Source organism: Echiichthys vipera (genome assembly GCF_963691815.1).
Source record: "Echiichthys vipera genome assembly, chromosome: 11".
Classification (NCBI taxonomy): domain Eukaryota; kingdom Metazoa; phylum Chordata; class Actinopteri; order Perciformes; family Trachinidae; genus Echiichthys; species Echiichthys vipera.
The window spans coordinates 14,049,541-14,075,949 of NC_139836.1; the positions used below are offsets into that span (position 1 = coordinate 14,049,541).

General features: G+C 41.0%; 1 protein-coding gene across 2 annotated transcripts; it reads right to left on the reverse strand.

Moving 5' to 3' along the window:
- golga4 (golgin A4) lies at positions 1–24,952 on the reverse strand. 2 transcript variants are annotated; one of them, XM_083922962.1, is made up of 25 exons: positions 24,751–24,952; positions 23,277–23,354; positions 21,424–21,525; positions 18,943–19,011; positions 18,528–18,848; positions 18,313–18,360; positions 18,151–18,207; positions 17,952–18,050; positions 17,513–17,666; positions 17,193–17,383; positions 15,929–16,012; positions 15,424–15,571; positions 15,163–15,341; positions 14,662–14,760; positions 14,364–14,519; positions 9,851–13,647; positions 9,570–9,691; positions 9,068–9,198; positions 7,530–7,616; positions 5,684–5,704; positions 5,418–5,486; positions 4,994–5,069; positions 1,968–2,053; positions 790–876; positions 1–657 (listed from the first exon to the last, which is right to left on the reverse strand). In XM_083922962.1, the coding sequence occupies exons 1-25, from the start codon at positions 24,829–24,831 to the stop codon at positions 643–645; spliced, it is 6,357 nt and encodes a 2,118-aa protein (XP_083779088.1). In that variant the 5' UTR covers positions 24,832–24,952; the 3' UTR covers positions 1–642. The 2 variants fall into 2 exon arrangements, with proteins under 2 accessions (XP_083779088.1, XP_083779089.1); XM_083922963.1 differs by lacking the exon at positions 21,424–21,525.
- Positions 24,953–26,409: the final 1,457 nt, after the last annotated feature.

Genomic DNA, 26,409 nt, shown 5'->3' on the forward strand with positions numbered 1-26,409 from the left:
TGTATAGCAAGTCATATAGTGCCCTCTAGTTTTAATTATCATAGTACAATTTACAGTCTGTGTTTGTGTGTCTCTATATCAGTGTAGTGACAAAATATAAAGCATACAAAAGCTGTGTTAAACAAACAAGGTCCAGAGGCCAGTATATCTTTATGTGGTGCAAGTGCACAGTTAAAAGGGTTGTTTACAGTTTTACAGAGGAAGTGATTCAGACAACAGCACGACACAGAAACCCATAAATCAACTGACCTGTCAGCATCAGTACGTGATAATGATATCATTTATTGCACAAAGCCAATCTGTATGAACACATTCTAAAATAAAAAGGAAACATTTTACTTTATCTAAAACATAAATTAACAAACTTCACTTGGGAGTAAAACTAGATTTATGGAAGATTTGTGTTTCTGGCATAATAATTAATTCCCTCATACCGTATATTACTGATTTATTCACGCATTCTGCACACACACAGAAACACACACACGCACATACTTCTTCCCAAGTGTGTTCTCAAACACGCACACACACACACATTAAATGACAAATGCAGAGAAAAGGGCTTTATCAAATCCATGGTAGTCTTCCCCTTCAGCAGCAGCAGCAGATTTTCATCCATAAATACCTGAATCATTCACACGCTCATCGTAACCAGGGCTGTGGAGGGACAAATATGAAATGAAGTCAATTAATTGTGCAATCGACAATGAAGAATTGTCATATGTCATATGTAACATGTATATGAGCTTGTGAAAGTGTCCTCAACAGGTAACATCTGTAGATGCTTACAACTGCTTTTGAGTCTTCTTTATCCAAAACCTTTTGCGCTTGGTCTGGAGAAAACTTCAGCATGGAAGTAATCACTTTGGCCATCGTCTGTGGATGGACAGCAAATAAATAGATATAAAAAAACCTTATGAAACAGCTTTTTTCTTATAAAAAAATGTTTTTATATCTATGTTGCTAGTACACATTTTCAATATCACTTTCACAAACAGCACAACCCAAACAAATTGAGCTTGTTCAAGCCTAAAAAGACGACAACATTTTTTTTTTTTTTAAATGCAGGCCTATCTGCTAGGGTGCATGCATTTCCCCATAAACCCAAGGATAATCAGAAACAGGGCTGCTGTGTAGGAAACCAAACCGCTCGAATAACACTAAAAAAGGCCAGTATGTCTTAAATGGCAAATCTGCGTCATGCAAGATGCATGTGCTAGCAGGCAGCCTGGGGGACATCCTCCACACTGGGGAGGTCTGCCATGTTGCCATAAAGACTAACTGTTTGCTGAGCAGCTGGGAAAATCCCGCTGACTTTAGGACCATGTCAACAGCACGGTTAATTACGGACATCACTGTTAATTTTACCTAAGAAGACTGAACGCAACTTGACTTTTACATGGCATCCTTAACGATGCCGTGTTTTCTGTGGCGGACGGATGTCAGTGGGAATCCCGCTAAAAGAAAAAAACGGGATGGACTCTCTGATTCTCCAGTATCATTAGAAAAAAAATAATTAATAAATAAAAATGAAATGCATTGCAAACCTGCGGTCACATTCTAAAATATGATCTAACCATTTTAAAACAGTAGAATTATGATCTAATGAACAGCTTCATCAAACTTTTTTTTGATGATTTAATTCTATCATAAGTGGACGAATGAACACATTGTTCACATCGTATCACTCGGCGCCATCCATGCAACAACTGTAATTGGCACAGTTTCAGAGCTATAAGAGCAGTGATTGTGACTGGCTGAGAGTGCATTTATTAAATCACCACGAGCAATACAAAAGGGCCCGTGGGCTCACTTCTGCCAGTGTCAACCAACCATTTATCAAGATAGACAGGTATTAGATATCTCACATTCAGAAATATTAGAAAATAGGAACTAAAACAATAGAAAATGTAAGCATATGAGCAATGTTTCTAAATAATAATACTATAATAACATAAAAAGCATACTTTTGTTTCCCGTCCCATCATGTATTCAAACAACACCTTCCTCAGGTACTCCATCTCAGTAGGTTCGCTGCTGTTATATACAGGTTCTGTGGGGGGAAAAAAAGCAATAACAGCAATTTATGCCCCTCAGCTTCTATTACTTTGCTATGTGTGAATGCTGTTTTTAATGGGACCAGGATTATCTGGCAAAAGAAGTAATATATCTCAAGAGACTGCTTTCTGCTTGAAAACAGTAAAATAAATAAAACATTGCTATGAGTTCTAAACCTGGATGCCCTTCTTAAAACATTATAAATGTTTCTTGCATCATGTTTGTTAGTAACCATAAACAGAGCCACTTTCTACACAGGTATGGCTTTAAATTAAGCACTGACTATAAGCACAAGAAAACAAAAATGGCATGGCTCAGCATGAGCACATTAATACCACAAGAGTCGGAGGACGAACGTTTTACATCTAAGCCCAAAGCTATAACTATGAAGAGGGGAACCATATAGCACGGATAGAGCTGGTTACACTTAAGACTTCTGCTTCTACCACTGAAAAATCCCCATCAGGTCTCTAATATGGAACAACACCCACTTGCTCAGCTTATCTGGAATAATCATTCCGACGAGGCTAAATGTCCCTGCATGCACCAAGGAAGGCCGTGCAATTAAGAGGACAGGAAAAGGTGATAGAGAAGTCCAAACAACTCTTTGATCTCTTGTGTGAAGTAATGGGTCACCAATAAATCCTTCAGCCTTTGTCCTCCTGACCTTGTGTTGCCCCAGCGGAGCTGACCATCCCATTCCACGTGAAACCATATATAAACAGCCCTCCGATCGACCCTTTTATCTGAAACTAAAGCTCTGGGATTGAAGCAGTCACGACAAATTCATAATACATGGAAGACGCTTTCACTAATAAGTACTGTTATAGTACTGAGTAGGTACAGGTTGGATAAAGTATGTGTATTGTAGGTGTTTGTGCTGCAGGGTCCTGTGTGGGAAACGTCAAGACCAAAATCTGCTAAACCCATTAAATCCAACGATGGCTTCCTCACCGCCGCCCCCCCTTCTGACAGCAGATTCTCTTTATTAAACCAGCAGGGAAGCTCTAAGAAGAGGGTCAAATTCACTTAATCTCCCCCATCTCTCTCGCACGCACGCGCACACAGATGCACGCACACGCACACAATGTTAAGTTTATGATGCACTTGGGGTTACTGCATTGACATACAGTCAGCACCCAGAGGCTTTCCCTAACCTTACCACAAAGATTATATGTCTAACCCTAACCCTTACTCTAACCTTAACCATACCCTAATTATAACCGCAGTTCTCGTCTTAACCAATAAGCCTAAAATCATGCTTAGTTGGCTAAAATGCCCTCACAAGCAAACCAGACAACACACCCACACACACTACTCAGAATCTGCATTTCATCAGTGAAGAGAGAACATGAACACATGTAAAATATAATGATCGAAAGGCTACTCAAACCGTATGATGAAGCTTTAAATTTCCCAGAACATGGATTAATAGGGAAATATCAACTGTCCAAATGAATTTTGAATTTGAATCTGATCGACGTTCTTCGTCCGGGTTAGGGTTACGAATACGAATACTTTATTTTCCACAGTGTGAAAATTTGCCTTCAGTTCCGCCACAAGAATACAAAAATAGACCAGACATTAAAAACACAATATTCACACATAAAACAAACAGTTTGGACACAACATTTCATATAGAAGGACATAAATAAATGACTTAAAATAAATAAATAAAAAAGAAGGTGTGCTTGCTGTCCCAAAAAGAACGTGCATCCCTCTATATCACTGGTTCTCAAACTGTGGTACTTGCACCACTGGTGGTACTCAAGCCCTCTCTGGTGGTACTTGAAGGACTCTCCAAAATAAAAAAGGAAACATTAATTACTAAATTAATATAATACTAAGAAAATACTTAACTTAGATCCATGGTAATTTTAAATATGTTGGGTATTTCCTGTGATATTTTTGTTTCAATATCAGCCTGCTACGTAGTTATGCTCATGAGTTACGAGCGAAACCGTGATGGCAATATAGTGAGCAGAGGTAAAATGATCGGTTTGAAAACACTGACATCTCAGGTTTGATGCTGCCCTTTCATACAGCGTGGCTGTGGCTGCAGAAAGGTCCGCAATAAATGATCTTCTGATCAGGAATAAACCTTCCTGTCTGTAGCTGAATAGTGTCGGCCTACGCTACTGAATTTTAACATTGGTCTTAGTGGTGGTACTGAGAGAGCCTGATATTTGCTGAGTTGGTACGTAATGTACAAAATTTGAGAACCACTGCTCTATATCATTATTATTATTGTGTCCTGTGAATTTAGTGCCATTTAATAGTGTCCCAGCATTAGGGCCAAAGGATTTCTTTTAAACATTTCTATTTGCTGTTGGCACTCTATAACGGTAGAAGTTCTAATGATTTTAACATCTTTATTTCTACTTTGTTCCTCACACTGTGTAGGTGTCTTGGTGGCCTCCCTATAATTTGTGAAGCCATGTTTCCTATCCTCTGTAGGTTGTTCTTCCTTTGGATGTTGAGGTTTCCATACCACATGGTCATGTTGAAGGTTAGGACAACCTCCACTAAGCTTTTATATACTGTTTGCCAAAGGATTTCTTTAAAACATTTATATTTGCTGTTGGCACTCTATAACGCTTTCCTGCAGGTACAAGCTGTTGTTTGTAGGATTAGCCAGCTAGCTAGCGACATGAGAGAACCTTGGATAGAGTTAAGATAAGTGTGAGATATAATAGGACACAGCCATGGTTTTAGGATTTGCTTCTGTAATACAAGAACATATCTTTAAAACTTTAGATAGGACAAGCAGTCAGAATATTGTTCTGTAATGAGTCCCTAAAGGTGTGTGTGTGTGTGTGTGTGTGTGTATGTTTCCCATGGTATTGCACTGTGTTTAAGCATATTGCATGGCATCTTTGTTAAAGGGAAACTGGCTCAAGAAGCAGAACTAAGTGATTCCTGGTGTTAATATTACCTTTGAATGTGCTCCCGAGATGAGTCACAACTGTGGTTCGGTGGAAACATTTAATCTTGTCCTCAAGCGAGTGAATCTGCCGTGGAGAAACACACACGCATGCACAGATTAATAACTTTAAAAAAAAAGCTGTTTGACCCCAGTAGGGTTAATTCTATACATTAGCCTAATTGTTGCATGAAACATAAGCACAGCATTTTGAGTTTGTGAGAATGACGATGTGTGGGAGAAAACTGTGGGAGGCGTTGCTGTGATTGTTTATAGGGTTAAACCAAATGTAAACAGATGCGCTTTGTAATAAAGTTGATGCAGCAGGAGAGCAGTAGCTTCTCTTGCTGGAGGCCACAGAATCCTGGGAATACGCTGCATGGGATCTGCAGTTCACTTGTCCCTGCGAAGAGCACACACAGGCCCCAACACTCACTCTCTCCACAAAGCCCTGCTCCTTCAACCGAGCCTCGCTCAGCAGAGTCGTCTTCTCAGCCAGGTGAGCCTGAGGTGGAGGAGGACAGGGCCGTAAAAGTCAGTGAGAATTGGAAGGTGTATGATGGAACAAGTAATGCAAATGCACAGTATGTGTCTATCAATTATGCATGTTTTCTTGATCAAATAATGTTTTTACAGTGGAAATGGGCTGGAATGATATCCTAGGAACAGTAAAACCAGTGATAGTGGAGCCAGCAAACATACCTGTAGTTCTTCTGAGCTCATCTGTGCACACACAAAGAAAAAAAGGGGAAGATACTGCATATTAAAATAGAATGAAGGAGATACATGTGTAGTAACAATAAAGATACTAATATATACATTACTCATATCTCATATACCATAACTCACATATAGTTGTGGTATACAAAAACTGACAATAAAAATACAGAATAACCTTATGCCTTCTCTTTCAATTGCACAGTGCAATTAAAGGACTTTTCACGGCCAGTTAAAGCTATAATCCGTAAGATCTGAGATACGTTGTTTCTGGTGGCCTCTTTGGCGGTAAGATGTAATTACAGGCGACCCTCTATCGGTCCTCATCTCCCAGAGTTCCTTTCCTCAGCCTCTTTTGTCTCTTTCAGAGCCCTCTATCTTGTCACGTTTGCGGCCGCTATGCTTCTTGATTATTTGCCCTTCTTCACTTTAGCGATTAGTTTTTGTTTCTTTTTCTTTTGAATTGAACGGTCTTCTTTCTCTAGTCTGTTTGTCCATTGTGAGTCAGCCCTAATAAAAATTGGACCTGCGCCGGTCAGACACATTAGAGCGAGCCTGACTCAGAAGTTGGAAGTTCCCGATTTTAAACACTTCAGTATACACTTCTGCTGCCTGACGTAAAAAGCGTCACTAACAGAGCGCTGCATTTCAATTTTGCGCAGAAATGACACCACATACACTTGAATGTATTTCTGGGAAGAGCAACAAATACAAGCGTTTTCATTAGTTGGTCTTATGATCAATCACCATTGTTTTAACTCACTCTTTGATAGATAGTAACTTAACAATTAATTAGATGAAAATCTTACGGATTATAACTTTAAGTCTTTTTACAGAAAGTCTAAACCGGACTTGTGAAAGAGTGTTGCTGCTGTCTCTATGGAGAGACACGTTGACCCACTGTCTAAGTGAAGAATGGTTTGTGAGGCCCGTAGTAAGGAAAGGCCTCCCTGAGCATGAGCCCATACAATCCACCCATAAAGTTATTACCTCACCAGGGAAAAATGCAGTAGAGAGAGCAGCATAATTCTTTTTATGTTTGTGTGCATCTGGACACGGTGTAAAGGTAGAAGAATCCGCGCGGGGGTCTCATGGCACCTCAACACCTGGGTAAAACTTCTCCCTGGAGCACTTTTGTCCAATCTGGCCCCTTTCCAGTGTGCACATCTTGCCTGTGAGTATTGCTGTAGTATAAATCTAAGGCCTAGAATCACCTCGTATGATGATAATTGAGAACAGGGATTGAGGCTGGCTGCTGCCTCGCAATCTCTGTTTTCCGAGGGGAACATTCCTGAGTGATTCAAACGAGCTTCACAGCATCCGGCACACTTTGGAGACCAGCCACACGACTGCAGCGAGAGACTGATCAGAGCAAAGTATGTGAGCAAATTGTCCCTGAGCTCTTTGGCGGAATCCTTCAATTACAAAAAAGACAACGGAAAAGATAACCCATAACTGTAAAGGCTGTTAACCTAGACATGAACTTTCAGATAATAAAGTCTCATGGTATGGACACAGAAATGTGTCTGGTTTAGGTTGTCCTTCAAAACTAGTAATGCTTCCATCAGACGGCGTTTACCCAGAGGATCCCATTGTTATTGCACACAGCCATTGTGAAGTGACTTCATACTGGCTGATGGTTTCAACAGAATCACTGTATGAATTTGATCTAAACCTCCACTCACATATATAATGGATTTGAATGGCTGCAGGTAGGATTTTCTACATCTGTGTAAACTGAAGAAATGTTCCCAATACATCAACCAGTTGCGACACAAATCGCAGATGTTTGACCTGTTGAATATGTACAGTAGGTCAGAAATGTTTGTACCTCAGTAGTGTCATGGACCTTTGCTTGCAACTCTTCCAGTTCTTTCTGAACCTGCCACACTCGGTCTCCCATCTCCTCCTCTCGACTCTGACAGGGAGAAAAAAAGTGAGTGACTGAGTCATTTCTTACGTTTCCTCTCAGAATCAGAACTAAACTATGTTGGTCAAATCAGTCACTGCCTTATTTCAGACATCCCACCCTTAATTATGTCTGGAGACAGTGAAGGAGAATTTCTTTAACCAGACTGTTATTAAGTGATCACTTGACAGGTTTCCAAATATATATATATAATTCGGCAGGCGTCCATTGATGATTAATTCACCTTGTAAGAGACCAGTGGTTCATCCAGGGAGGGGGGAGGGGTACGTTGTGATTTGATCTAAAAATATACACTCACTGGCCACTTTATTAGGTGCACCTGGTGCTTAATAAAGTGTCAGTGTGGTCTTCTGCTGCTGTTACCTATCTGCTAGAAAGTAGGTGGTGATGTGTGTTCACAGATGCTCTCCTGCATTCCTCTGTTGTAACCAGTGGATATTTGAGTTTCTATCAGCTCCAACCAGGTAACCATTCTCCTCTGACCTCTGGCATCAACAAGGCATTTGCGCCCACAGAACTGTCGCTCACTGGATCTTTTCTCTTTTTGGGAGCATTCTCTGTAAACCCTAGAGATGGTTGTGTGTGAAAATCCCAGTAGATCAGCAGTTTCTGAAATACTCAGACCAGCCCGTCTGGCATCAACAACCATGCCACGTTCAAAGTCACTTAAATCACCTCTGGCATCAACAACCATGCCACGTTCAAAGTCACTTAAATCACCTTTCTTCCGATGCTCAGTTTGAACTGCAGCAAATCGTCTTGACCATGTCTACATGCCTAAATGCATTGAGCTTCTGCCATGTGATTGGCTGATTAGAAATTTGCGTTAAGCAGTTGGACAGGTGCACCTAATAAAGTGGCCGGTGAGTGTACATCCACATGTTGTGGAACTCTCTCCCCCAGCCCATCCGCGACTCTCCATCACTCACAACATTTAAATCCCGTCTAAAAACCTTCCCTTTCTCACAAGCCTACAACCTCCCCTACCCATAACTACATTCACTCCTGTCTCTTTCAGTCCCCCTACTGAAATAGCCTAGTCTGCTCTGATTGGTCCTCGTTTTCTACATCTGTACCCTCTGCACCTTTATTGCAGCGGCACTGTAGTGGCACATTCTACCTATATGTATAGTACAGTTGTGACATTTTATGGTACTATTGATTTCTCTTTGGATTGAGCATTCTCTCATAGTATTTCTATATCACCTCCACCTGCTTTATAATAAAAGAAAGACATAGAAATGTCACTGTTTACAATATAGAAACTTTAAGCTAAACTTATAAAAAAACATAAAAACACCCCTCGGTCTGTGCCACTGCTTTAGACTGAGGGGAGGCAGCTACCATCTAGTGCAGTGATAGCTTCCAAATGGTGGGTGGGGTTAATTTCCTTTCCATGGTAAACCCTACTTTAGGAAAAAAGTTTTTTTTTAGAGTACCTGTAAAACCTCTTCATATTTCTTAACAGTTCTGTGCAAATCGTCCTCCTTCTGGCCAATCACTTTCCTCAGCTGACCGGCTTCTTCACGATGACTAGTGATGAGCTCCGTCTCTACTTCTTGGGCCTTCCCTGTGTTGAGGTAAAGCGTAAGAAGAAAAAATAACCAATATTACGAAACGCTCAGTCAACATCCAATCTTACATGATTTAACTATAGAGGAAACATGGAAATGGCCATTCAGAACGCACGGTTTCCAAATTTAATGATCCCTTAATTGTGTTCCACCCAGTGTCAAGACGCTTCCTGTTCCCATGTAGTTATTCCACCCTACTGCTGTACATGTCGATCATATTCACTTTTCCATTTTAAAGCAGTTATTGATGGCCCAACAGATGATTTCACCACTACAAGAAAGAATAATCTCTATCTCCGACTTTCCCATGCTTCACAACCCAGCTGTAAATCAGTTTAACTTCATGAATCATTTTCTCCCGCCTCACCGATGGCCTCTTTCACTGCTGCTTCGAGCTCCCTCTCTTTCAAAGCCATCTGCGTGTTGAACTCCCGCATTAACTGCTTGATTGCAGAATTGTGCTTCATCTCCACATCTTCCAACTCAGCTCTATCGGAAACAGATAGTAAAGGAAATGTAATTAGATACTATGGACATCACGAGCATGTGTTTAAATATTTAAAGATAAGAAATCTGTTGCATCCTCTTATCTGTAAATGGAGATTCGTTTCATTTTCATTTTTAAAAAAATTACCATTATCCACTTACTTCAGCTTTTTCTCGTTCTCGTCTACCAAGTCTTTCTTCATGTATTCTAGGTCCTGTTCGTGCTCCTTCCTCAGTATACGGAAGTCCTTCTGTAGCCTGGCAAAGTCTTTGTGGATTTTCTCTTTCTCGTTCTTCACCCGACTCAGACTGCTCCTGAGAGACTCCAGAGAATCGCCGTCCACTCCTTGCATCGGAGAATGGTTTTCCATCTCGGTTTGCATCGCGCTCTTGGTTTGCTGTACGATGCTACATTCCACCTTTGTCCCAGCCTCAGGTCCTAATGGATTTTGAACTTGCTTAATAGTTGCCTGCTGTTCATCAAGCCGGGCATCCTTCTCGCACATTTCTTCTTTCAGGCAATTTATTTCTGCAAGAAGGTTTCCATTCTGCTCTTCCACTTCTTTTAGCTTTGCCTCCACTTCGCGTAGCGCTGATTCAGTTTCTTTGAGCTCCCCTTGCTGCGCTGCATCTCTCTGAAATGACGATAGCTTCTCTTCGTACAAGCTTTTCAATTCCTCTAAAGACTTTTCTTTCTCGAGCCTCTCGTTACACACAATCTGCTCGAGTTGTTGCTCCTGCTCTTCCTTAAGCCTGACGAGAGCTTCCTCAAGTGTTTTTGTTTTCTCCTCTAAAGTTTCCGTGTGGTGTTTGCCGGACGTTTCACTGCTCTTGACTTCCTCCAGTTTTATCTGAAGAGCCTTTATCGCCTGCTCTTTTTCCTCGAGCTGCAAGGTAAGCTGTTTTTTAATCTGACCGATTTTCTGCTCGGCTTTCTTCTTCAGTTCCGACACTTTCCGAGAGCTCTCCGCGGATAACTTCTCTTCGGCCGCCTTCAGACTCTCCTCTTTGCTCTTGATAATCTCGTCTTTCATCCTTTCAAATTCCTCCCTTTGACTTTCAAGCTTGTGTTTATACTTTTGTATGTCTCCCTCGAGGGAGTCAAGTTTTTCGGCCATCTCCTGCTCCAAATTACCATTCTGAGTGCACTGCATCTGGGTCTGCTCCAGCTGCTCCACCAACTCCCTCTTTTCATTCTCGCGGACGCTGTGTTGCTGCTTGAGTTCGGCTGTGAGCTGTTCGCACTCGTTTGTCTTTAAGGCTAACTGCTCCTGGAGCTCGCCGAATCGACTAATGCAACTCTCCAGCTCGGAAGTCAGTCCGCTGACCTTCTGCTCCTTCTCGCTCAAAGCCTGGTCCATCTCAGACTTGCTGATGGACTGATTGTCGATACTTGCCGTCAGCCTTTGCAGGGCTTCGTTCTTTTCATAGATTTCTCGCTCCAGCTCATCGAGCCTGGTCTGCAGAGATGCAATAGTGTTGGCGTTCTGGGTGAACTGTGTCCCTGTCTTCTTCTCATACTCAGACAGACTGTTCCTGAGTGCATCTGTCTGATCTAAAGCAGACTTTCTCTCCTGCTCTAATCTCTCAATGGTCTCCTCTGTTTGAGCAGCAGCCTGCTGTCTCTCCTCTTTATACTGCTGGTTCAGTTGACTTATGGCTTCATCCTTCTCTGTTACGCTACTTATCAGCTGATTTTTCAAGTCACTGATGATGCTTTCCAAGTTACTAACGCGCAACTCGTTTGCTTTCATACTTTCTGATAGGAGTCTGTTTGCTTCGCTCAGCTCCTCAGTTTTCAGAGCTTTCTCACTAATAGACTGACAATGATTCTCCTTCTCATGTGTTAAGGCTTCGATGTGCTCTGTATGAGCATTTACCTGAGCAGACATCTGTTCTAAGGAAATGCATAGATTCTTGTTCTCCTCCGTCTGCTGGCGGAGACTCTCCTCTAAAGTGCAAATTCGATCTGCTTTAGTGAGGATAGTGTTTTTGAGATTCACTACCTTTTTCTGACTACAGAGCAGTCTGTCTTTCAGCTCTTTCAACCTACATTCAACTCTTTGACAGAGTTCATTAGATCCACACTCCACTTTAGCCTGAACCTCCTTATAGTAATGCTCCATTTGGTTTCTGATCACAATTAACTGCTGCTGGAACTCTGCTTCCTTGGCTTGTAACTGAGTGGCAGTTTCCTCACTTTCCTTACATCTGGAACCTTCCAGTGCTTTACGCTGCTTCTCCTTTTCCTTCAGTTTTCCTGACAAGTTCTTTAACTTCTCTCTGTGCTCTTCATTGGTCGTGTTAAGCTTGTCTTGGAGGGAGTTCCTCTCATTCAGTGCCTGGTTAAGGTTCCTCTCCACCGACTCCATTTGCTCTTTGAGCAACGTTTCACTCTGAGACAAACTTTCAAGCTTAACCGCTGCTTCGTTAAGCTCTTCTTGCAGCTTCTGCACAGTGGTTTCTCGGATCGCCAGGTCCTCCTTTAAATCCTTTATTTCGCACAACGCTTGCTCGTTCTCCTCTTTGCCTCGGCCGAGTTGCTGAGACATTTCCTCCAGCTCCTGAGCCTTCTCCTGTAGCATGTGTGACTGTTTCTCTGTTAATTCTTCCTCCTGCTGTTTTAACTTCTCCTGCCAACGATGCTCCAGCTCCTCAGTCTCATGCTTATAGGTGTCATGTAGCTTCTCCAATTCTTCCTTATGGTTGGCCTGCAGCTCTGACATTGCGCTGCTCAGGCCTTGGGAACTTTTTTGGGATATCTCAACAATCTTCTCTTGAACTTGCTGCTCTGTCTGTTGAAGCTCTTTCTCCTTTTTTGCGAGCTCCTTCTTCATGCTTTCTTCATTCTGCTGAAGCTTTTTCTTATAACTCTCGTGCATTTCTTTGGCCTTGTTTTTAAACTTTTCCATTTTTGTTTCCTGTGTTTTCAGCTTAGCTTCCATCTCAGCTATAGTGTTTTTCAACTTCTTCTCATGGGCAGCTTTTTCCTCATCCAGCTGTTTCTTGAGACGAGTGTGTTCTTCCTGCTTAGCGTTCAGTTCTGCAGTGAATGACTTCTCCTGCTCTGAGAGCTCTTTTTTGGTCTGTTGTAATTGGTGCTCTAGTTCTTGGAGCGACTTCTCTTTTTGATGCAAATCATTCTTAGCCACTTCCAACTGATGCTCCAAATCTGTCAAATCCTTCTTACACTTATTAAGCTCCTTTGACATCTTTTTTAACTGCGCATTAGATTCCTTTAGGCTCCCGCTTTCCAGCTGGGATTGGGATAAACATTGCTGCAGCTCGTCCAATTCCTTAACCTTGACATTTAGTTCTTGTACAGTGGAATGTGATTCCTCTTGAAGTGTTTTTTCTCTCAGGATGTGTTCTTTAATCTCCTTTTCCTTTTCCTCCAGAATAATCCTTAACCCATTAAGTTCCTCCTTCAGAGATTTCTCTATTCCTCCAAGTGACTGCTCGTGCTCCTGTTTGATATTTGCGAGCTCTACATTGTGCTTTTCCACGTGATCTTGAAACCTCTCCTCGTGTTCCTGTAGAGCTAAACCATGAGCATCTGCAGCTGCCACCACCTTCTCCTCCAGAAGCTGTTTACTCTTCAGAGCCTCAGAAAGTTCAGCGGAAACGGCCTCTAGCTCTGCCTGCTTTGCATCCAGTTTCTCCAAAGTTTTCTGGTTCATGTCTTCAACGTGTGCTTGGAACTGCAATTCTTTATCTTTCAGAAGGGTCTCCACTTCAGCTCTGTGTTTTTCCTTGAGCTCCTCGAGAGTAGCATCATCATTCTTCTGGGTTAGGGTGCCCTTGTGCTTTTCCAGCTGCTCCTGGTGCTTTTCCTCTAATGCGGAGATCTGCTCTCTGTGTTTCTCCTTCAGCTCCTCCAACTTACGAGAAAGTTCATGGGACAGACTTGATCCATCTTGTGAGATCTTCTCCAGAGAGCTCTCCAGCTCCAATACTCTCTGCAATCACATACATGACGGTTTTTAGATTACTCTGTAAAGTAACTGTAGTAAATTGTTTCTGAGACAACTATAAAAACAAACAACTAATAATTAAGATATATATATATATATATATATATATATATATATATATATATATATATTTTATCAGTGGCACTGAATCAGTACAGTTTTTATAAATATTCAAAGCTTTATGGGCAAGGAAGGGTAGCGTCCGTATGTGTGTATTTCTGTAAAACATCCTGTTTCAGATTAAATCATTTTTTTGTCAATTTATTGATATATTAAAATTATATTTTGCAACACATTGTACAATGTAACCAAATGTATTAAGCTTTGTAGTACACGTGTTTGTATGTTAGTTTGCATTGTGTGTCTCTGTTTTGCCTAGAGTTTGTCAAATAACTAAATACATGAATCAGATAGTATAAATACATTTTTTGTTCATAAATAAATATGGAAATGAACGCAGATTTCATCAAAGATTTCATCAAAGATTTCAGTCAGGTCCAATATTAACTGGAATATATTGTTGTTTATGTGAATTTGTATATTGAGAGTTTGTTATATGTGTCATGATCATTTTATTGTTATTCTTGTTTTGTTTTTAAATTGTTACATGTTTTTTTAAATACTTCTAAATACTTTATAACCAAGTACCAGTAACTACATTCTTTCAAAAAACAGCTGGAAAAACAAACAGAAAAACTCACAGTTCTTGCAGCTTCCAGCTCCAACTGTATCTCTTTAACCTTGTTATCAGCTTCAGTCCTCAGAGCTGTCTTCTGTAACTCTACATCCTCCAGAGCCAGAGAGGATTGCTGTTCCCGCTCATTGCCTAACTGGGCAAACTCCTCTTTGCATTGCTCCTAAATACACAAGCAACAAAGCATGTCACGTCAAAACTGAAAAGTGATCGTTTTTCCATTTTATCTAACTTGTTTATGTTGTGAAATTAATCGGATCAAAAACCTGCTGCGCATAATCGAATGAAAAACCTTTGGCGCATACCACCGCTTTGTTGATTCTGGCACTCATCTCTTCTTCTTTAGCAGCCAAAGCTTCACTGTGGAGTTTTTCCATATTGGCCACCGTTTCCTCTGAGGATTTCTGATGATGTTAATGAGAATAAATGTTTTACAGATAGTATTTGTATAGTGTTTGTTGCGCTGTCATTGACACTCAACAAGACAACAAAGTGAATTAAAAGTGAATAATAACCTAATATCTGTAGTAGTGGAATATTTAAACTTGGCATTATTGCTAGTTATAAAAGCTAGTTGCTGTTCCCTATTCTTTTTCTAATGTGAACACTAATCAGTGAGTCAATGTTACTACTTTTTCACTTTTCAAGGGATTATAACATGTCATTTTCATGTGTCACATTCAAAGAAACACAACCAAATTTGCCAACTCATAGGGCAATGTAAGTAATATTAATTTACTAATGACTTCTTCAAAATGAAAACAAATGCACAGTGTGTGTGTGTGCAGCGGACGTCACTTCCTGACCTTCATGATGGTGACGACCTCCTGTTTGACTCGTGTGAGCTGCTGCTGCAGACTCTTCCTCTCTTCCTCACTGGCCCTCTCAATGTCTTTCACCTGCTCCTCCAGCTGAACCTGCAGCTGTTTCCGGGCCTCCTCCGTCCTCTGAGCTACAGCCAGCGCTCGTTCCAGTTCTTCAAATGCTTGGAAAAAAACAAAAAAAAACACATCGTTAACATATCTAGAAAATACTTTTACACATACACAGGAGTGCATTACACTCACCTGATCTCTCGGCCTTTTCTTTTTGTTCCTGCATTTCTTCTTTCTGGGCAGTAGCCTGCTGGAGCCTGGAGCGTAGCTGTGCGACCTCCTCTTCTTTCATTTCCAGTGTCTCGTGCATCTGGCGCTTTGTCTCTGCAATGACCATTCCCTGAAAGCCAGCAACCCGTAAAAGGAAATCACTGAAATGTATGGTCTGGGCATATGAAGTGACACTAAAATTGATGTTTATTTGAGCAGTACTATCTTTATTTTACCCCCTAACTCAAGCTCAAGTATCTATAATTGTTTTTGACTTTAAGGGCATTCAGCATTCCTCACACTTATGAGCTGCTGTCCATCCTGCAGAGCTGGGGTCAAAGGTTAAGAGAAACAATATGGGACTTCAAGGTGTCTGACCTCTTTACTCCATGGCAGAGTAAAAAAAAAAAAAAACATGTCACGTCTGAATCTCTAACCGTCAATCACGATGTCACTAAAGCCTAGAAAAAAAACCCTCCTCAGTCACCTTGTCCTGCTCCAGCTGTTCAATGAGGTTCTTGGCGTCGCGCAGCTGAGTGATCAACTTAGTCTTTTCTGTTGTGTGCAGTTCCTGTAAACACAAAAACAGTTGACAGAAGGACCAATGAGGAATCCGTATACTTTACACAGGGACATTTTTCAGATTTTTGGACTCATATTCTGCATATGCTTCGGTCAGATAACTTCAAAACGAGAGGTTTTCTGCCCCCCCGAGGATGCCTCACCCACAAGCAAAACAAGCAGAGAGTGTACACAAGCCCAGCTAAACCAACAAGTCAACCCAAATTACAGCCCAGTTTGGAAGCAGCGGCATGTAGTAGCTGTGTCTCTGTGGCACCGCTGTGTAACCAGTGGTTACTAAACAGGAAATGCTGGGCTGACTGTAATTCTCTGTTGTTTCATCAAATCATTAATGTCTACACATGCTTTGGGTTAACAGTATCTTGGTGTCCAAAAAAATCATAGAGCAAACTTTAGAACAAAAAAAGACAATACAGCGTGCAAATACAGTGTCGCCCAGACTGTAAATATAACAAGGTCTGGAATCGTAGACAGATGGTTTGTTTTATGGGATGTTTGTCTGTAGCAGGGGATGAGCACAGTGCAGCCCGGCAGTTCCAGGATGCCTTCAAGCTGCTTAAGAGGGCTAAACGCCTGTTAACCTATGCTTTTCCTGACACAGGAAAGGCCCTATTCCCAAAACAGACTGTAGATTCAACACAAAAGTTATGGGCAAAAAATGACACGCTGTCTATTATCACAGTGTCTTTGTATCAACACGCGTTTGTTATCGGAAGCTGTGAAACATCAAAACGACTGTGGACAAGCTAAACAAGCCGATCATACCGATGAAGCATAATGTTTGGAAATCGGTGAAAAACAGCGGTTCATGTCGTGTCACGCTGACATGACATGAACCCTTTGTCCTGGAGCTCTGCCAGAGAATTTTGTCGCTGAGATGATTGAGTTGCATTATCAGTAGACCGTGAAGACCGGAGCGGGCATTTTGCAGCATAAAATTAATTACCCTAAACACACTGTTCAGTCATTTGCAGGAACTCAGCCCAGCCTCATTTTAATCAAACCTCTTCATGATTACAGTTTACCGCTACATCAGTATCTAGTGAGTGGCTGTCAAGCTGATATTATCTACAACAGTATCAACCAGTTTGATGGAAAAATGGCCTGTTATTAAAGAATGGCCATGGTTGACACTCCAGTATCATTGCCGTTAAACACGAGTTAGCCACCTTCATCTTCTCCAGCTCCTGCAGTCTCTCCTGCAGTTGCTCCTGCAAAGTTTCATTCTCACTGCCCAGCTGGGCGCTGCGCTCCTTGTGTGTTCGCATCACTTCTTTGCACTTCTGCAGCAGGTTTTCCTGTCTCGTCACTCTCTTCTGCAAAGCCTCCATGAGTTTGGTAGGATCACTGTTGCCCTCTCCTGCCCAGAAAATAAAATGCACTGGTTAAACATTACACCTTAATAGAAATCCTTCTCATACATTAACTTTTTCTTTTATTTATTTTTCGCTTTGACCAAAACACAACCGCACATGAAGACTTTGTTTACCCTCAGTGATTTCAGGCTCTCCTCCTTTCTCCTTCAAAGGACTCTGTGTGAAAGAGGTTAAGTCTGAATCTGCACCTTCTGATTGAGGGACGTCACCCTCAGGTGGCACTGCGCCACCAGAGACCCCCTTGGCTCGTTTCTTCAACAGAGCAACCTGTTAGAAGGAGAAAAAAGTCTAATCATGTCTACTGTTTATGAGCACATGACCATTTGTTGATCCAGTGACAATCAAAAATTGTATCATTGGTTTGATTCCACACACAAATCAAAATAGTTTTGTAATTATGGTTGTTTTACTTTTTCAAAGTCAAATTTGACCTTTTTTAAGTATTGTACAACTAAAATTCTGCCCTTCTTTGAGGCATTCTTTACTTGTTTGTAAATCTTAAACTGCAAACTTTACCTCACGTGAAAAAAAAACATATCCACAAACACTCACCTGTGTTTGGAGTACAGTGATCATCTGGTCTTTCTCTTCCAGCGCGGCATCAAACTCATCCTGTAGGTGTTTCTTGGCCTGTTGGTCCATTTGAAGCTCCTAGAGATCATTCAATATGTTCACTAACGTGTAAATATTTAATCAAAAAGGAAGACAGATACTAGAGAGACAAGACAACATTCATTCAACACCACCATACCTCCCGCAGCTCCCCTATCCTGCGGAGAGCTTTGTCTTGACTCTGACTGAGGATGACCTAAGGGCAAGGAGACCAAAAATTATTAGTTCAGGATTCTACATATTTTCTACATCTGTTGAGGAAACCCTTAAAAAAATATAGCAGGCAGTTAGAAGAAATTACCTGTGTTTTTTCTTTATCTCGTTGCACTGTACGGTACGCAGTAACCAGCTGTATGTTTAAGATGAGATAAGTCAAAAGGGAAGAAACGGAAAGAATGAAGGAGAAAATCATGAACGAGGATACGTCAAGTAACTATGATTATACACTTCTATGTCGATACACTCAACTCACACACATTTGTATTTTCTGGGACCCAATCTCTGTGTGACTCTCACCTCTGAGTACTTCCCCCTGTACGTCCCCAGGCTCCTCTCTACTCGAAGCAGTCGGTGCAACAACTGCTCTTTAGAAAGGGTCTCTGCGCTTCCTGGGGGCTCCTCTGCCTCACTCTCAATATCTGAAGAGGGATCATATGTAGGAGCGCCCTCATTTTCTCCCAAAGCTGTCAGGGAGTCCCGCGATGAGCTTCGGACCAGATTTTCTTTAGAGGGAGAGCGGAACAAGTTTTCTGCCCGACTGGCACCACCACGAATCAACGACTCCATTGAGGGAACTTTTAACTGCAATTTCTGGGCAAATGACTGCGTCTCCTCTCTCTGTTGGGAGGATTAACACATTTGCATAAAAAAGCTGGGCAGCAGCATTACAGCATTTACCAAGATCAAAGAGGAGGTAGGAGAATAAACGCACATGAGGAGAAGCACTTCCATCCCCATTGATGCTACCTCTGGGAGATCTTGTCGGCCCTTTAGGGGTGCTCTGCAGGTAAAAAGACATTATGAGCAAAAGGAAACGTGTGCCAGTGGACCTGGATCAGTTAGTCATCCACACCCATCGTGGCTCTCCCTGATTACTCTGGAGGGAGCAATATTAGTATTGCTGGGAGCAATGCAGGGGCAATGGGTACCCTCATGCAACTTGGAAAAAACAGAGGGGTTAAATACATAAAAGAAGGCATCTCTACTGTACAATTTAAAGAAAAAGGGTTAAAACTAGACTACAAAACAGCCATGAGGTCAGAACAAACAGTTAAAAGTCGAAACAGAGAGCTGGTATTTGAATTAAAGATGCTTTGCAGTGCCGTGTGCAGCTGTATTAAAAGAGCACAAGAGAGTCATATTGAAGTAAGCGAACATTAAGCAGCTTAGTTGGTTTAGTTGACTTGTTAGAAGCAGGTTCTCCTCCCTTGTTCAGCTCCAGGCTACTCCTTCCTCTTGATTACAGTGCAAACCATTCAACATTTATGTTCTGTTCTCTTTTATGGGAAAATAATTAATGAGATGGTGGTCACTTCAAGGATCTATTTTAGCTTACTATGCAGGAATGGTCATTGCAGTTTTCTTCAGTTTTTAAATGGGGGATGGTGAGGTTTGAAACCAAATGATTACATGGGTTTACGTTTTGCTGTGTATAGGGACAGTTGTTTCATTCAGTGATGCCATCTATCTAGAAGGGTAAACTTATATTGATATTTATTTATTCATTTTTTAAACAAGCCAATACTTTATTGCTGACTTCATTCTGACTGGAATAAAGGACAGCATTTAAAAAACCTATATACAATACTTAATGCCTTATTTTACTACTTTACCATGGGTGACATCCCATACAGATGCTTGTCACAAACCAAGACTTGAATGCCTCTACTGTGTTTCTTAACTGCACATCGAAACACTTCCAATTTCCAATTCTCACAGAAAACAAATGACTGACTTGATTCAAAGTCCAAAATGTCACTCACAGTAGAAATAAGACTTCGACCTATGATCTGATACCACACAAACATAATTCCAAGAGACAGAAAGATTCCTTGGATACAGCTCTCGTCAAACGACAAACGCAGCTGGCAAAACAAGTTTGTTCCCCTCGAAATAAAATGCAAACACCAACGATGAGATAGTTTGATGGGACTACAGTCACTGGACTGAGCAATTATTATTTTGTGAGGACATTTTGATCACATCTGAATGAGATGTAAATGGAAAGTTACAAAGATAGAATGGCTGGGTTTAAGATATTTGTGGTGAGAAACGACAATGTAGCCGCAACATATTAAAGTTCTCTAGACTGTAGGGCAATAATTAACTGATCTCTAAAGTCTATTACTGACAAAGTACAACAAAGGAACAACAGAGGAAAAACTGCTAAGCTAACCTTTTAGTATACTTAGCCTAGATACAATAAAGATTTAAAAGACTCAAACATTAGTTTACCCATTTAAACAGGTATGCACTTTCTGGTGAGGTTGTTACCACTGTCCCCAACAGAAGTTGCTCATAATCAGAATAAATTTTATAATGCTAATATAAAATACTCATATCATTGGACAGAAATAACAGTGCTAAATATAAACCACCTAAATCAGCATTTGAAAGTAGAGTTTTGAAATAGATGTACATTACAAGAATAAACTCCCTTTAAACATGTAGTTAGGTAATAGTCAAAACACAAATATCCATTTTTAATCAGACAAACATTTCACATAACATCACATTTATCTTAGACATTTAAACAGAGATACAAAATGTTAGCAAAATGATTTTACGGTGTGCATTTCACATATCGTTTTCCTCTACTGTTTTTACTGCCTCCACATATGAACACACATCATCTAGTTTTTTAGCTCCACGGGCGCATCTACAAAAAGTGCTCTGGTCTGTTTGTTTATTTGGAAAAGTTACAAACAATTATAAGTTTTAACTGCTAAAAGAGCCTTGCCCATGTTTGTGAAATGAAAATGGCAACTCTCCAAATAAACAGACTAGTGGGGAGAAGGGACAAAGGCCATCAGGCAACATAACAGGGTGTTGAGGGTCTGTAGGGCAAACAACTAAAGGATACCTAAAGACAATATTCAATTCTGTGACAGAAGAAGAACTGAAAGGTAGGACAATAAAAAACAACATACGGCGGAAAGCACACAAGCTTCTATCCCAGTGTAAACCATAACTCCCATTAGATGCAGGTTAGCCTACAAATGAGATGCCTTCTTGTATCTAAATCCAAAGGAAACAGGAGACAGAGAGCAGGGAACAAGCTGTCCCTACTTGGGCCACAGTACTCTACCGATTCCCCAAAGGCACGGAAACGGGAGGAAGGAACAGGGCAAGAGCAGGAGGAGGAGGAGGAGAAAGATGAGGAGGAAGAGACAGGAAGTGAGGACAAACTCACCACACTGGCTACCTGGGCCGTTTGGGGTCGTTTTGAATGGTCCAGAGCAAAGATAGTATACTCAGAGAGAAAAGCGGGCTCTGCTATCATCCCGGCCAGCATCTGACCCCGTCAGTGCAGTAACGGGACGAAAGGTGGGGGAAAGGAGAGGAACACAGAGAGCAATGAGAAAAACAACACCATGAGTGTGAAATAGCGTTGAAGGGGGTGTCTAGCCAGACTGCCCAAACAAGGCTGGTCACGAGAGGCTGAGATGGATGGAGAGAAAGAGAGAGAGAGAGAGAGAGAGAGAGAGAGAGAGAGAGAGAGAGAGAGAGAGAGAGAGAGAGAGAGAGAGAAAGAGAGAGAAAGAGAAGAGAGAGAGAGAGAGAGAGAGAGAGAGAGAGAGAGAGAGAGAGAGAGAGAGAGAGAGAGAGAGAGAGAGAGAGAGAGAGAGACTACACAGAATAGGAAGAAAAATAAGTAAAGTGGGAAAGTGAAACACTCAATCAACACGCATTAATGTTATGAATGACAGTTTGACATCTCTGCATGTAGTCTTAAAATTACAATGTTGTCAAAAAATTGGCTAAAACCGCCGCCAATTAGCAAATAAACACTTTCAGAGATGTCAAAGTGTTAAAAGATTTGTGAGGTGGAAAAAAAAGATGCTGCAATGATCAGAAGCTTCTACGTTGAGTGCACATGGGCCCGAGTTACTACAACACATATGTGCCTCCAAAAGGATAAGTTAGAAAGTAGAGGACTAAAAACCTGAGCAAAAGGGGCACTCTCATTATTCCAGTTTTGGAGTCTGCAGTGTTGAAATGTAGAAAACTCGTAATGAATGAGTAATTGAGCCCATCTTCGTTAAATCTAAAGATCAAACAGCCAAAACCGTAAACATCCATACCTAACCTCAAAGATAGACGTATTGGCCAGGTGTTGCATCATCATCATCAGTCTTAAAGTCATGGTCAGTACGTCTTTTGATGGTCTACCTGTGTTTAATGAATCAAAGGCATCTTGCCTAAACTTGCCCATATCCACTGAGGGGAAACATTGCAACAAATCATCAGAGAAAGAAAACCACTGAGAGGAGGATGCATCAATTATTCATACTCATGATGAAATATGGTCTGCTCTCCACCACTAATGTCTCTAAATGAGCATATCTTTTAAAAGGAAAAATACTGATGTTGTGTCATTAGCTATTGTATGTATGTATGTATGTATGTATGAGATTCAATTTATGTTATAAAGCTTTTTGACAAAAGACCACATTCAAATAATTGGCCAAGTGCTCTTAAAGATAAGCAAATGCGTTGAATTTTATCTAAATATCGACTTGACGGTTAAATGGAGGATAAACTTAACAGATCATACCCGTAAATGATAATAAACAACATCAGTTATCACACTATCATCCTGGATCGTGTGTTCTCTTAAGATCAGACGGACCCTGTGGTGACAGACTGCCATCTGTTGCATGAAATAATTCAAAGAGCTTCGATTCAGGAAACATACTTAGGGAATAAGAGTAGTAATATTCATCTTTTATCATATTGACAAATTATGATCCACCTGGTACAAGATTATTTGAGTAGATGATGGGTATTGAAAATGTGTAGCCTCCTCTCTTTGAAAACTGAAAGCACTACTCGGTCACTGATTTGCTTTTACTTGGCACAGCAGTCAAAAAAGGGACTGGTTTGTTATTGAGGGGACATTAAGCGTAACAAAACACATGACTGACAGAAACATTACTCTATATTGAAAATTAGGATATAAGCTGGGGAGAGAACATGACACTTCCGCAGGCTGCAGTTTGAGGTATTACACATATATCTATCAGAGGCTGACCCCACGCTCACCTCTCTGTCACTGGGGACGGGCGACCCATCATGATGCAACGGGGGTGTGTGACTGCTGCGCCGGTCTCCACTGCCCATCTGTTAAAATACAGAAAATAGCGGTTGCATCAAAAACACAGCATCCCTCTCTCTAAGTTAAACACAAACAATGCTCTTGTTAAGTCTTTTTGTTCCCTGACATACAATCTAATCTAACTTTTCTAGTCATTACACCCCACTGTTTGTCAATCTTCACCTTTGATTCCAATCAGTTTTTGGTTTTACAGCAAGACAACGGGTGTGATGAACAGCAAACACAAACAATCACTAAGTAACAAACCGAAGTTGCTCCACACAAGGGCCAAGTCGCTTTAAGGATATATACATTATAACTGGATAGATAGATTTTATTTTATTTTATTTTTATTTTTTTACATCAAAAGCAAATTGACACAATCACAAAAGATTGGTTATAGTGATTCCTTGTCTGCAATGACACTGCAGAGATGCCGAGGGGTTCAATTGCAAAGGTCCAAGTAATGCTAACCAATCAGAGCAGACTGGACTTTTGCGGGGGCTTAAAGAGACAGGCGTTAAAGCGTTGTGTTTTAGACCAGGTGTCTCAAACTGCTGCAGGAAAGGGCAGCTGTGGCTGCAGGTTTTCATTCCAACCAAGCAAGAACACACCTGATCCAACAAATCAAACTTTGAAGTTGGTTGAATAAGTCTAGTCAGGTGTGTTCTTGCTAAAACTGCAGCCAGAGGGGCCCTTTACTGGATCAGTTTGAGACACCTGTTTTAGACATAATACAGGTTTATTCTGACAGAACTTATGAAAGAGAAGAAAAAATCATGTTTTTGAACATTAAAGCATGTAAAGATACTCTAGTTGAACTCCAAAACACATGTATGAACCTGAACATTTGCATAATATAAAGTAAAGTCAACATATGCAAAACATTGACAGACTGCAGTGGTAAATAAGGACAGGTTGAACCTGACCAGCAGGATCGTGAACCCAATCAGCACACTGCACACTACCGTTAACCCCGAGATGAAGCAGCTTTGAAGCTGGGTTTGTAATGGAGCGTTCGTCACAGACAGGATTTATTAAAGCTGCCAGCTGACACCCACTTACAGAAAATGCCAGCAACATCAGACAGACACGCCCAAACCGTCTCGGTTTCGATTATAAGATTCATGGATAGTGTCATATTCACGGTTCGATGCTGTTTTTTTATACCTGGTACGGCGAGATATAGTAGTTACAAGCTTTCTTGAACGCACCTTACTCTTACTCGCAGAAACTAGGTTAACTGACTTAGCATTGTGCTAACGTTGAGAAGAAAACAACAGGGCCAACTGAGAGAACATGTAAACAAAAGTAGACAGCATTAGGCGATTTCAAGGAGATATGTCAGCTATCGTCCTTAGCTGACAGCTCAGCAATGTAAACAGATAGCTTTAGTTAGCTCCCAGCAACACAACAACCGACCTGGGCCTGCTGCTGTGGTGACTGCGCATTCCTCTGCGGGGACTGCTCCTCGTTTATCCGCTGCTTAAGTTTTTTAAACATCTTGTCACGCCGACGTGGCTAAGGCCTGGCGGGCAGACGATTACTGTGCAGTGAAAATTAATTTAGTTTAGCCTGACATCCAGTCCTCCTCAGGACGAGACTTCCTTGTTCGCTTCTGATATCCAGCAGGTGACCGCGCTCTCTGCGCATGTGCGGCCAACGTGGAGGAAAACTGAAACGTCAGAGTTAAAGGGCCAGTACACACGCTACAGCGCCACTCTTGGAGAGGACACGTACTCCTGTGATTTTTCAGGCTCAGACATATAAACATGTATATATGTCTATGGGTATTACCATTGCTGCTGAATGTCATATATACGGTATCTGCAGCACGCTGGTAGTTTCTGGGTTCGTACGGGTGCTGGAAGTCCTTGAAAAGTGCTTGGATTTTGAATAAAGTGCTTGAAACTGCTCTACTACATTCCAAGCATAACATCAGCAAACAGAGGAGCCTGTTCAGTGGAAGGCTTCTCCTTTCCAAGTGAAGGACCAACAGACTCAAGAACTCATTTGTCCCTCATGCAGTGGTGGGTTAAGGTGGTCATGGGCCCAGAGGCTGCTGCTTGTTTGGGCCAACAGAAGCAGAGCCTGCAACCTTGAAAAATCCTGTCAATTTAAGAATTTTCTTTAGTAGATCCCGCTGTTCTTTCAGTCGTTGTGATTTATTTTTTTCGTGCTCCAATATCACATTCCCTTTCAGTAAGTGATGTATCATTTGACCACAAAACTGACCTTAAGAACCCGACCACACGATGGCACAATGTGTCACATATCAATCCAATCAGTAAATTAATTATTTTAATGTTTATAAGGGCCCCAATAGGAGCCAAGTTTTTTCCCCCACTGTAGTAAATAAAAAAATTTAAAAAATAGTCTGGCTGGAGGAAATTGGGTATATTAAGATAAGATTTCATTGTTTTACTGTCTAGTGTTTACTTTCTTTATTTATCTATGAGTTTATTGTTTACTTTCCATATTTCTATATCAAGCTATTTAATGTATTTATTTGTGTTTATCTTGTACTGTATTTATATACATATTTATAATTTTTTTCTACACAACTGTTTGTAAGCTGCTGGAAATTCAATACCCCTGCGGGAGTCAGCCCAAAGGGATCAATCAAGATAAGTCTAAGTCTGAGTCTAAATCTGTATGGGATGGCATAAATGATACGACACAGAGAAAAGAAGATCTGAATGACGGCAACAGCATTTTCAGATATTTTTGATGATTAATAGATTATCAAAATAGTTGGTGGTTATATTTCTGTTAGTTTTACTTTCATTTGTCATCCTTCAGTCGAAAGCTGCCTCAAAACATCATGTTGGTTGTTTATCACTTATTTTGATGAACAAGTGCATTGATAAGTATACTGAATACTGAGTATTGTGTATACAAATATGCAGTTTACCACAGCTTTAAGGTGCCAGGAAAGCATGAAAATGCACCTTGAAATGCTTGAAAAGTGCTTGAATTTGACTTTGGAAATGATGTCGGAATCCCATAGTTTACTTACAGAAGGCAAAGCAGCTCCTTGAGATGCTTGATATCAGAAGTGAGCCTGAAAAATATTGTTGC

Bases quoted from the DNA above. Each gene is read 5' to 3' on its own strand.
- golga4 (XM_083922962.1), bottom strand. From the start codon at position 24,831: ATGTTTAAAAAACTTAAGCAGCGGATAAACGAGGAGCAGTCCCCGCAG. The intron at 23,355-24,750 runs GTCGGTTGTTGT...GTATTTTAACAG, and splicing joins CACCACAGCAGCAGGCCCAG to ATGGGCAGTGGAGACCGGCG. The intron at 18,849-18,942 runs GTGCGTTTATTC...TCCTCCCAACAG, and splicing joins ATGGAAGTGCTTCTCCTCAT to AGAGAGGAGACGCAGTCATT.